The sequence below is a fragment of the Bos indicus x Bos taurus genome, chromosome 11, assembly GCF_003369695.1.
Source record: "Bos indicus x Bos taurus breed Angus x Brahman F1 hybrid chromosome 11, Bos_hybrid_MaternalHap_v2.0, whole genome shotgun sequence".
Classification (NCBI taxonomy): Eukaryota; Metazoa; Chordata; class Mammalia; order Artiodactyla; family Bovidae; genus Bos; species Bos indicus x Bos taurus.
In genome coordinates, this window is record NC_040086.1 from 15454214 (window position 1) to 15467413 (window position 13200).

The 13200-nt window shown below is 43.5% G+C and overlaps 1 protein-coding gene across 5 annotated transcripts in view; it reads left to right on the forward strand.

Moving 5' to 3' along the window:
• The window catches only part of LTBP1 (latent transforming growth factor beta binding protein 1), a 456565-nt gene that overhangs the window by 46452 nt on the left and 396913 nt on the right, over positions 1 to 13200 (forward strand). For all 5 annotated transcript variants that reach the window (XM_027554980.1, XM_027554982.1, XM_027554981.1 and 2 more), the window contains exon 3: positions 4543 to 4840. In XM_027554980.1, coding sequence (XP_027410781.1) covers positions 4543 to 4840 — 298 coding nt within the window. The remainder of the gene's footprint in view (positions 1 to 4542; positions 4841 to 13200) is intronic.

The window sequence follows — 13200 nt, forward strand, 5'->3', positions numbered from 1 at the left end:
GTCGGACACGACTTCACTTTCACTTTGAAAGCTTGGAGACTGACTGAATAACTGGTAAACCACATCCAGGGTTGTAGATGTTATTATGAACCCACTTATTATCTTCCTTTTATAGATGTCCTGAAGTCCCAGCATTCTTGGAAAGAGGTGGATCTACTTTGACATCGGTCAGTCAACCAAGATGAGGTTCAGGCTTCCGTCCTTGGGTACAAAAAGTTCTGTCTTAGCCAATTATCTGACCTCATAGATGATATTCTAGTTGGGAAATAAAAGAGCTTTGTTAAAAGATGATTAATATATGTGACTGTACAGGTGAGATGTGAAGTGAATGATGAAAATGGCTCAGGAGGTCGGGGTGAGTGGGCATTTGGAAAGGACTTCACAGAGAAGCAGGACGTTTCAGGTGAATAAGCGCTTGAGGGGCTGGCCCATATTTCAGGACAGGGCACCCTATGTACAGAGGCAGGAAAGGTGAGCTTTTGCAGGGGTGGACCAGGGGCGGGGGTTGATGGGGTCCAGATGAGGCCTTCAGTGTATCTCCTGGGCAGCTAGAATATGTTGAAAATTTTTAAATGAAGGAGAAAAAATTCAAAGAGCGACATTTTGGGAAGATGATCAGCAAGTCTGGTAGGATTTTATTCCCTCACCGACGGTTCTCCAGTTTGGCTGCACGTTGCCATCACCTAGGGAGTTAAAAAACCGAAAAACGGAAGTGACCAGTGAGCCCCTTTCCCCAGAGATTGGGATTCGATCAGCCTGGAGTCACACCTGGGTTTTGAGCTCCCCGGGTGATTCTGCTGTGCTGCAGAGCCTGAGAACCACTGCCACACCCGCTGATAAGATCTCCATAGTGTTCGCTTATTGTGTGGAGCCACAGCTGGGCTGGGCAAATGCAGGATGACTGATGGATAACATTTTTAAAGAACTTCTGTAAGATTTAAAATACTCCACATAGTGCAATACCTCAGTTAGAATAACAGTTTTCTCCGGAAATAACGTCACAGAGAACTAGCGACTACCAGAGGGGAGAGAGGAGGGAGGGACAAATTAGGGGTATGCGTTTAGCAGATACAAATTGCTGCTACTGCTTAAGTCGCTTCAGTTGTGTCCGACTCTGTGCGACTCCATAGACGGCAGCCCACCAGGCTCCCCCATCCCTGGGATTCTCCAGGCAAGAACACTGGAGTGGGTTGCCATTTCCTTCTCCAATGCATGAAAGGGAAAAGTGAAAGTGAAGTCGCTCAGTTGTGTCCAACTCTTCGTGACCCCATGGACTGCAGCCCACCAGGCTCCTCCATCCATGGGATTTTCCAGGCAAGAGTACTGGAGTGGGGTGCCATTGCCTTCTCCGATACAAACTAGTGTGTATGAAATAGAGAAGCAACAAGGATACATTGGAGTGTAATCTGTAAACATACTGTCTGTGCTGACACCTGAAACTGATGTAACACTGTAAGTCAACCATCCTTGAATTTAAAAAAATAACAGTTTTCTCATAAATGCCTACAAATTTTTACACTGACCATGAAGTAGTGACAAATGTATACATTTTTAAAAGGGACTGATAATTATCTTGAGAATTTAGTCACATGGAAAATTTTTTTAATTTTTTGCATTAAAAACAGAAGGGTGACATAAAACAGACACAGCTATGAGGGTAAGAATTCAGTAAGCCACTGTAGTGCAAAAACACAAACTTGCAGTGACAAAAATGTAAATTCTCAAAAAAGGTGTTGGTGGAAGGCCGCTGGTTTGTGCATTACCTGGCAGGCAGGCAGGCAGATGGCTGGGTTCTGGTTTGGGATTCAGCAGGCCAGGGGCCGGCCAAATATGCATTTCTAAAATGTTTCCAGGTGATGCTGCGGCTTGTCCAGGCGTCACACATTGAGAAGTGACACGTGGGAGCCACTATTGCACGAAGCCCAAATGTGGTGGGAAAATGGCTTGCTCAAGTGTGGCTGCAGGATGTCAGTTTTGCTTTTCAGGTCGGGGAGGGGCTTGTCTTGGCCACTGGGGAATCTGTTCCCTTACCCGCTCTGCTTCCCCCACCCCCCGACCCCCGCAGTGCAAGCCAGCCCTACCTATCTGCTCCAGGAGGCTACTGCTGAAGCCCAAATGGGGAGGGTAGAAGAGAAAATCGTCTAATCAGTCTCCTTATTGTCTCTTAAAACTTACTGTGAAGGATAGTATTGTATATATACTATCCTTACTGTGAAAGGATAGTATTGTGTATGTGTATATATATATAACTACTATTATATAAAGTGTCCTTTTTTGGTGTAAGTTTAAAGTTGTTTTTTTTTTTTTCTTTCATTATTTTTTCCCTGCTCCCCTCATCCTTCCATATGCAAAATTTGAAGAGTTAAAAAAAACAACAAACAAGGCTACCCTTTATACTTCTAACTCATCCTCCAGACAGCCCCTTGTTGGCTATTGTAGGTGTTTTGGGGGAGATTTCTGTGCTTGGCTTCCACCTAGGTGCCAGCTTTTGTCAGCCACTCTGTGCAGCCTTCCTGAGAGATTAGGAGACGTTTGCAATACACCTTGGGAGGGAGAAGCGGAAATCATTCTCAGATGTTAAACCGAGACATGTTTCTAATTGAAAGCATGAAGAGAATGTGTACATGAAAGTGCCTGGGGGTGGGGGGTGATCTCTGGCAGAGGCTCAGCCTTGAAAGCCCCGTCCTCTTCCGCTTGTGACCACTTCTGCTGTCTCTGGGTGGAGCCCATTTCCATTCCTGAGACGTTCCATAAATAAGCATGGCTGAGGAGGGACCCGATGATCATGTTGGCCAGGAAGGCGCGGATAAATTAGACTCCCGAACTCTCGAAGTGCATAGCTTTTTGACTTTGACTTCTAGAAGCCTAATATGGAACGAGCCCTTGGGGACCATTTTAGAAAAGCAGCTACTGCCCTCCTCCTGCACTGAGACTTGTGTAGGTGCAGAGGCCAAGCTCAAGTAACTCACCCCAGGGTGACCTCGGGAGCTGGCTGCATTTTTCTTTCCTTTTTTAAGAATCTTTCTCAACTCTTAGAAAATTTGTCGGCCTGGTATTCTGACACTTGACAGTTATTTCTTATCATTATTTGCTATAACTAATAGGAATTATAGGGAAATACGAAAAGTATCTTTTCTCTTTTATAGGAGGTTTCAGGGTTTTTAGGTCTCGGTCATTGGTTGCTCCATGTTTGAGCCTCCTCTGGTGTGTATTCTTCATCTATTTTGTAATTGCTTGTAGACTGAATCCTGGGTTGAATTGTATGGGAGGTTTAGTATTATGATCTGCCTCAGGACAGAGAGTTTAAGTCAAAGAGGACTGATACCAAAAGGCTGGTGTAAATAAATGGTACAAATAAAGAAGGGTCTGAAGGAATCATGTCTGTAGGCCTATGATGTTAATAAAATTTAAGTCATAAATTTTATGACATATAACATCTAAACTCCCAGGGGACCTTGCTTGTGATAAAATCCATTCACCTTGCCCGTGACCCATAGCCCTGCTAACTTTAAAACTCTGCTTGGCCACAAGTCTGATGATTCCAAGTACATGCATTCATGGGACTTCCATGGCAGTCCAGTGGTAAGACTTTGCCATCCAATGCAGGGGGTGTAGGTTTGATCCCTGATCAGGGAGCTATGATTCCACATGCTTCATGGCCCAAAATCAAAAACATAAAACAGCCACAATATTGTAACAAATTAAATAAGGACTTTAAAAATGGTCCATATTAAAAAAAAAAAAAACAAACCCAAAACCCGAAGTAAATGCACCCTAGCTAATAGGAGATAAACAGGTGGTTTCTTTTTGATTGCCTTTTGTTATAATATTAAGGGTGTACTGGCTTTTAAAATATATAATGCATGTATGAAAGTGTATATTAGATGACTTTCAATCTTTTTACCTTTGCTTTTTCTCTCAAAAAAAAAAAAAGTAGGTTGACTAAATTTCTAAACAGTCACTCCAAGCTTTGATAGCTTAATGCAAGATGAAGGTCATTACCCTCTTGGGGGGTTTGGGTTTGGGACCGGGCTTCTGTTTTTTTTGCCAAGACTTATTTGGATACCTAAAGTTTAAACTGAAGCCACGGAACACGACTTAAAAAAGGACAGAGTACTTTTTTCCCCCCCTGTATTTCTGATGCATTTCTGAGCAGCAGCTATAGTAAAGTGGTCAAGAAAGATGACTTTGGAGTCAGTTCACTTGAATTCATATCCAAGCTCTTTTATTTCCTAATGACTGTGGGACTTTTGGCAAATTTTATAACCCCGTGCCTGTTTTTCATCAGTAAAATGGGCAAAATAAAACATCTCCTTAAATCAGTTGCTGGGGGTGGGAGTTAAATTTGTCAATATCTATTAGAACAGTGCCTGGCACATAGGAAACCATGAATAAATATTCGCTATTATCATCATCATTAGCAACATCATCAGCATCTTATTTCATTGAGGAACAGCCCAGTGCTCGTGGTAAGCACCTGGAAGAATTAGTGAAGTCTGAACCACTCTCCTTCAAAGTGTGTCTTCTGTTATCTTTCCACAGCAAGCTGTGTTCCGCCGTGTCAGAATGGAGGGATGTGTCTCCGACCTCAGCTCTGTGTGTGTAAACCAGGGACCAAGGGCAAAGCCTGTGAGACGACAGCTGCCCAGGACACCTCGTCCCCAGTCTTTGGAGGGCAGAGTACTGCGGCCGCTTCCTCCTGGGTCCCTCCTGAGCAAGCCGCAAAGCGCACTTCATCTAAGAAGGCGGACGCGCTACCAAGAGTCAGTCCCGTGGCCCAGATGACCTTGACCCTCAAGCCGAAGCCTTCAGTGGGACTCTCCCAGCAGATCCATTCTCAGTGAGTGTTTTGAACTTACCTCCAGCTCGGGAGCATCTTGATGTTCTCTTGGATGCATTGCTTTAAATCACTCTTCTTTTCCAGCACAATTTGCAGAAATCACTTGGATAATAATGTCTTTCCTTCAGATTTTGCATTTTATGTTTACACATCAAGTCTCTTTAAAATAGTTGATATGTGTGTTTAGCCTCTGCAGGGAAGATTTACCATAAGCATTAAGCAAAGAAGTGGTGAGGATTAAGGGGATCAAGGGTGGAAGGGAATAATATAGTTGTTTGATTATGGTGGAGTTAAAAAAATTCTTTATTTTTTTGAGGCGGGGGGTGCTTTAAAGCTTCTGAAGTCATAATGCAAAAAGAGAAGCGGTGAGTGCAATTTTATAGGTACATGGAAAAGGTAGGAACTCAGCTTTGCACGGAGAAGGGATTCAAATGAAAGTGCATCTTGGGAAAGAGAATTATTCTACCCCGGTAGCAAGTGAAGTGTATCTTCTAGTAAACACCCTGTTTACCTCCCAGTTGCTATGCAGGTCCATTTTTGGTGAATGAGCTTGTGTTTTATTTATAGGAACTTTTTTTTTTTTTTTAGCATTAGGAAGTCAGTGCTGTTCTGAACAAAATGAGAACTCTGTAAAGACAGGGTCCTTACACAAATTGTTTCCTTTTAATTAGCTACTCTATGTGGATAACAAGATGCAGAATTTACTATAGCTATCACTTGTCATTTGTCTAGGAATGTAAAATACAGGAAGTGCTCAACTTAAAAATGACCCAGCAGTTCATCTGTAAGTCACTTGCTTAGAATTTTGAATGCTTCCCTCCCCAGCCCCTGAGATAGCTTCCACCTGGTGATTAGTATCCCGTCAGCCCACAGAAGTGATTTAATCTGTTACTACAGATGAAATTACCCTAATTTATACTTCCCCTGTGAATAGGCCACCTACTGTCCTTGCTGAGTGAGGTCCTGATAACTTTTTCCTTTCTCTTATTCCCTCCTCATTTCTCTTGTTTCTGGTTTTATTTTTCTCCCCTCTCATTCCTTCTTGCCTCCTACTTCAGTTCTACCTTGATGAAGAGATTTGGGATGTTGCTCTGGAATCTAACTGCTTTGCTACCATTTCATCTGAAAATACATCCTGTCACCCTCAGCAAGAAGGAATGGTAGTTGTAGCCCGTGCTTAAAAACCGCTTCCTGCTTGCCAGGTCCTGTTTCACATGCTTTGTAGTTTTATTTATTAAAAACTCACAGTGACATCCTAGCAGGTGGGCGCCTTTATTAACCCCATTTTACACATGAGGAAACTGAGGTGCAGAGTGGTTAAACAATGTGTTCAAGCTTACACAGTTAATAAGTGAATATAAGTGTTAAGATAGAGGCTGAATAAAGAGAATATATGGACCTCCGTGGTGGCTCAGTGGTAAAGAATCCGGCTGCAATGCAGGAGATACAGGAGACGCGGGTTTGATCCCTGGGTCAGAAAGATCCGCTGGAGGAGGGCATGGCAACCCATTCCAGTATTCTTGCCTGGAGAACCCCATGGGCAGAGGAGCCTGGTGGGCTACAGTCCACAGCATCCCAAAGAGTGGGACACAGCAGAAGCAGCTGAGCAGCAGCAAGGAGAATATATTTTAGGCTTAAATGGAGGCAGCCAGGCTCCAGCATCCACACCCGAAAGCAGAGGCAAACGTTCTCTGTAAAGGGCTGCATAGTAACTATTTGGAGCTCTGTGGGACATGTGGTTTCTGTGACAGTTTCTCAATTCCTCACAAAAGCAGCCAGAGACAATGTGTAAGTGGATGAGTGTGTGTGTGTTCCAATAAAGCTTTATTGATGGATGTTGAAATTTGAGTTTCATATAAATTTCATGGCACCCAATAATACTGTTTTATTTTTCTCAGTCATTAAAAAGTATAAAAATCATTCTTAGCTTTTTGGCCATATAGAAACAGACTGTGGGCCAGCTTTGACCCTTGAAGTGTAGTTTGCTGGCCCCTTCTCCAAAGGATAGTAGCCCTTTTTTTGTGTGTCAGAACACAAATGCAACTATGCATCTTTGAAATGAAATAAAACTTTGATTATATCATAGCCAGACAGCCCTCTTCCAGCATTGCCCTGTATCTTAAAAACAAAGAACAATTCTGTGTTGAAGTATGCCTTGGCAATCAGGAGTCAGATTCCTGTGCATTGCAATTATTTTTTTTTTCTAGTATAAACTGTGAAGTCATTTACAAGCAGCATCATTCATCTTGAATATCACCATCCCCTGTTAGAATGTGACCCTCTATGATGTGTATATGTGGATTATTACTGAGAATCATATGTCAGATGTCAGATAAAGAAGCAACCTTTCCCTCCTCCTCACTCTTTCTTTTTATGGTAGCAGCAGTGTAATTTAGACGAGAATGTTGTGAGTCAAAGAGGAGGCTAAGGTTTCAGCTCTAATTTGGCTTTGGGAAAAAAGAAGTCATTAGATAATATACTTTAGAGACTTCATCTGCTGAATGAAGATGCTTTTTTCATGATAATACTGTTACAGGCGTGTGTTTATGGGTGTGCCTACTACTGTGTCCTTTTGGGTGAGGAGAAGAGATGGCCCAAGATGCTAACAATTCTGATGCTTTCATAATAAACCTTTGTCAGTTGCTCTGTTATCTGGGCAGGGAGTATTAAGTTGCCCTGTTATCTGGCAGGGAATATTAAGATGTATAAGACCCAGTTCTATTCTTAAGGAGATTTTGAAATGACAGATGTTATCACTTGAGAGAGGTACCAAGGGAGTGGCGTGGTTGACTCATGCATGAATAATGGCAGCCCACTCCAATACTCTTGCCTGGAAAATCCCATGACGGAGGAGCCTGGAAGGCTGCAGTCCATGGGGTCGCTGAGCGTCGGACACGACTGAGCGACTTCACTTTCACTTTTCCCTTTCATGCATTGGAGAAGGAAATGGCAACCCATTCCAGTGTTCTTGCCTGGAGAATCCCAGGGGCGGGGGAGCCTGGTGGGCTGCCGTCTATGGGGTCGCACAGAGTCGGACACGACTGAAGCGACTTAGCAGCAGCAGCATGATCACCTGAAATGTAAACTGCCAAGGAGGCACATGTGACAGGATCACTTTGGCTACTTTTGAGAAATGTAACCATTCTTAAGCATCTTTTCGTTCGATTGCCTACTTTACGGTGTTTCAGGCTTTGGTTTTGTTTTTATCTAGTGAAGGAGGAAATTAATTAAGCTCCCTAAAATGCTTGTAGACAGGGATTTCCCGGGCAGCTCAGTAGTCAAGACTCTGTGCTTCTACTGCAGGGGACACAGATTCAATCCCTGGTCCAGGAGCTAAGATTCCTGAGAGGACCATACTGAGAGGTGTGGCCAAAAAAAATTCTTATAGACATAAAGACACCTAAAATATAAAAATGTGGTTAGTGTTACATCCCTAATGTGGCATGTGAGATGCTGCAGTCTTGATCGTTTACTCAGGTTTTTACTGACCACATGGTATGTACTGTGCATTGTTCCAGGGGCTCAGGGTGTAGCACTGAACAGCTAAACACAGTATCTTCCTTCCTGGAGCCTATAGTCTGGAAGCAGGGAGATAATGAGTGCTGTATTTAAAACATATCTTAGATTGTGGTTGGTGGTGTGGAGAAAATAAAAGTGCAAAGATGGGCAGGGAGTGCGGGGTGGGTGTGAGATGGGGAGGAGGGAGGGCTCTGGTGGCTTTAAATGGGCTGTCAGAGAAGGTTCTCTTGAGGTGATATTTAAGTGAGGAGGAGGTGGGGTGTGAATCATGGAGATGTGTGGGGCTGGGGCAGAAGCTCCAGAGGGGGTATGCTGCTGCTGCTGCTGCAGCTGCTGCTAAGTCACTTCAGTCGTGTCCAACTCTGTGCGACCCCAGAGATGGCAGCCCACCAGGCTCCCCCGTCTTTGGGATTCTCCAGGCAAGAACACTGGAGTGGGTTGCCATTTCCTTCTCCAATGCATGAAAGTGAAAAGTGAAAGTGAAGTCTCTCAGTCGTGTCCGACTCCTAGCGACACCATGGACTGCAGCCTACCAGGCCCTCCGTCCATGGGATTTTCCAGGCAAGAGTACTGGAGTGGGGTGCCATTGCCTTCTCCCCAGAGATGTTATATGCCTGGCCTATTCGAGGAATGGGGACTTTAGTAAAACTGTAATGTTGAAACTACACATTTTAGGCAGGTGAGGGTTAGATGAATTTGTTTAACCTTTGGCCACATTGGTTTTAGACAGCTTGACTTAGAACCAGATACAAAGTTCTTTAGGAAATTGAAGGAAGGAATAATCATTTACAGATTTTGGAGCATGGAGGACATTGAAAAGATGTTAAATTTGGACACAAAGAACTGGAGAAGAGCATTTCTAGGAAAAACAATGATGTGACACCAGAAAGATTGGTGTATTAGTTGTCTACTGATGTGTAATAGGTCCCCACAAATGTGGCAGCCTTAAATGATAATTTGTTGTCTGACAGTCTGTGGGTCAGGAATCCAGGAGGTGCTTGCTGGAAGCTCTAGCTCAGGGTCTCTTGTGAGGTTGCAGTCAGCAGGGGTGGCTCGCCTGGGGTTGGAGAACCCACTGCCAAGGTGACTCATTGCCATGGTTGTTGGCAAGAGACTTCTTTTCCTTTCTACATGGACTCTCCACAGAGCTGCCATCCTCACAACATGGCCACTGGCTTCTTCCTGAGCAAGTGAACCCCAAGCCACAGGGCCGTTGTAGTCCTGTATGACACACCTTCACCTCCACCTTATTCTACTCATTAGAAATGAGTCAGTTGAGTCCACTCTCAAAGGAACTGCAGTTAATAAGCTGCATTGCTTGAAGAAAGAAATAGCAAAGAATTCGTGAATGTATTTTAAAATGACCACATTTAGGGTATCATTTGATTGAAACTTGATATAAATGAAGACTAGTGGTAATGAAAGTTGTTAAAGGTTGGTTAAAAACCAAGTTAAAGACTACAATTTCAATAAAACAATTCTGAAAAGACACAAAACAAAATAGAAAAAGTAATGAAGGGGAAACCTAAATAGCTTAAAAGAGGGTTAAGAAGCAGATTAACCAATCACAATATTTAGATTATGTTTCTCTTGATGCAAAGAAGCTGCAAATTAAAGAAAAAGATAATGATGATGACGTACAGGACAATAATGAAAATGCTGACATTGACTGGAAATTTGATGCTATAAAAGAGTGATTGTTGATTTGGAGGGCTGGGATGATGACCTTGTCATTATTTAAGGAAGGGAAATAATACTATTTACAGATGAAATTATATGATTTCTGAGCTTTGATTGACCCAGTGGGTTGAGGTATAGAGGTAACAAGTCTTGAGGGGATAATTATTGAAGCTAGATGATAGGCACACAATTATTATGCAATCCTTTTTTAATGCATTTTTGAAGTTTTCTATAATAAAAAGTAACTAAAATGAGAAAGATACAAGTAGGAAGACTGCTAGGATTTTTCTTCTGCCTCAGGAGATTAATCTGGTTATAGCACATAAAATGGATTAGAACTAGTGGTAATTGGTAATTGGAGGGTGACTCTGTAACAGATGAAGTAGCGCTGGTAATGTAGAGGAAGGATGTGAGCTCAGGAACTACTTAAAATTTTTTTTTATTTATTTGACTGTGCTAGGTCTTAGTTTCGCTGTGTGGGATCTCCAGTCTTCACTGCGGCATGTAGGATCTTTAGCTGTGGCATGTGTGGTCTAGTTCCCCAACCAGGGACTGAACCCGGGCCCCCTGCATGGGCAGTGGACAGTCTTAGCCACTGAACTACCAGGGAAATCCCAGGAGTTATCCTTAAAGACCTTTTGTGTTAGTGTTAGTCACTCAGCCGTGTCTGACTCTTTGCCACCCCTCTGTCCATGGGATTCTCCAGGCGAGAATACTGGAGTCGGTAGCCCTTTACTTCTTCAGGGGATCTTCCTGATCCACGGATCAATCCCAGGTCTTGCAATTGCAGGCATTCTTTACTGTCTTTACAGTCTGAGCCACCAGGCCACCTAATCACTGGTGGGAGGCAAAGAAAACGAGAATCGGGTATTATCTAGGCTTGGGACTGTGGGAGAAAGGGAGGATGTGAAGTCTTTATATTTCTTGGTAATTTCATGAGTCTTCAAGATCTTTGATGGTTGATACTTGGTGAATGGATGATTTCTGACAGAGCTTTATAGGCTGAATAGCCTTGGAGAAGGAAATGGCAACCCACTCCAGTATTCTTGCCTGGAGAATCCCAGGGACAGAGGAGCCTGGTGGGCTGCTGTCTATGGGGTTGCACAGAGTTGGACATGACTGAAGTGACTTAAGCAGCAGCAGCAGCCAAGATCATCCTCTGTACCCCATCAGGGACTAAAAGCAAGTGGGTATCAGTGGTACATACCTGGCCACTTGGTCAGGTATTGGTTTGGAAAGACCTTGGTCAGGGCATTCTGGCAGTGGTCATCGCAATAGCTGGTAATTCCATTCATGCTTTTCATTGAAGTTTACTATTACGGTGTTCTTTTTTCCAGTTTTCCAGGCCACATCTTGGACCTTCCATGAGCTAGAGAAAAGACCAAACGATGCCTCATTTTCCTGTGTATAAGTTTTGGGAGTAATTTTTCTCCTTCTTAAAACTTTTGAGTTGCTTTATAATCCTTCATTCCTTGGGAAGTCCATGTGAACACTTCAGGGTACTTTCATCATTGCAGCCTGTAGATGTTCATATATAGCTATCCATTTGCTATACATAGCTTCAGTATGTCCTGAGGAATTGTCCTTGTCAGGTCACAGGTGCACCTACAATGTCTGTCTTTAGTCCTAGATGTGGAAGGGCATCAGTGCTTGTGTGTTGTGGCCACGAACTTCACAGAGGAGCAAAAATCAAAACTGTTCCGTTTTCCAGAGCTTTTTCATCACCTGTCAGTACCATTTTTCACACGTGTGTTGAACTTTCCCACAAGAGTTTGCTTTCGGCCCTCAGTGCTGCTCAGTGAGGCTGTTTGTGGGAAATATCTGTCTTTCTCCTTGTTAATCATGATGGCTGTCACAGGCACCAACCTTGGACCTACGAGGTGGAGGTCGTTAGGGGCATTCTTCAGCTGCTGATATCTTCTGGTTGTTTAGAGAACATAAGGACAAATGACCACTGCTTTGCCAAACGGGAAGCTGTTATCTGTACTGTGACAGGAGGAGGCGCTTGCACAGGACACAGAGTGCCCAGTTACCTCGCTTTGAGCTTGAGGAGGAAGTCTGGTTTTACTCAGGATATGGATGTCAAATCTATCTGAAGAGCTCACGTAAATCTAGTCTTTTCTTCCCTGTTGATGGCTATTTTCATCATTTTATGTCCTGATGTTTCAAAGGATGGTGGTTAGTTTCCATGGAAGAATTAGATTTGTCCTGTCTCAAACCAGGGCAGGGGGCTTGGACTTACCTAATGGCATCGAAGATCCATTTTCTGTCTCTTTTTTGCAGGGTTGGGTTCTTTTAAGACAGCTAGAATTCAACTGTGTTCTCTGTTTATCAAGTGAGCTTATACTGCTGCTGCTGCTGCTGCTAGGCCACTTCAGTCATGTCCGACTCTGTGCGACCCCATAGACAGCAGCCCAACAGGCTCCCCTGTCCCTGGGATCCTCCAGGCAAGAACACTGGAGTGGGTTGCCATTTCCTTCTCCAATGCATGAAAGTGAAAAGTGAAAGTGAAGTTGCTCAGTCGTGCCCTACTCTTTGCGACCCCATGGACTGCAGCCCACTAGGCTCCTTAGTCCATGGGATTTTCCAGGCAAGAGTCCTGGAGTGGGGTGCCATCGCCTTCTCTGAGCTTATACTACACCAGTTATTTTGTACATATAGGGAAGGCCCTTTAAAGTCCACCTTGAGATGATGGGTTCCACTTACAAAGGTCTAAAGAAATAATACTTCACACATACAGACGGCTAATAAACACATAAAAAGATGGTCAACATCGCTCACTATTAGAGAAATGCAGATCAAAGCCACAGTGAAGTATTATCTCATACCAGTCAGAGTAGCCATCATCAAAAAGTCTACAAACAATAAATGCTGGAAGGGGTGTGGAGCAAAAGGAACCCTTTTACACTGTTGGTGGGAATGCAAACTGATACAACCACTGTGGAGAACAGTGTGGAGATTCCTTAAAAAAAAAAAAAAAAAAAGGAACTAAAACTATGACCCAGCCTATCCCACTGCTGAGTATACACCCTGAGGAAACCAAAATTGGAAAAGACGCATGTACGCCAGTGTTCATTGCAGCGCTGTTTACAATAGCTCAGACATGGAAGCAACCTAGATGTCCATCAGCAGACGAATAGATAAGGAAGTTGTGGTACATA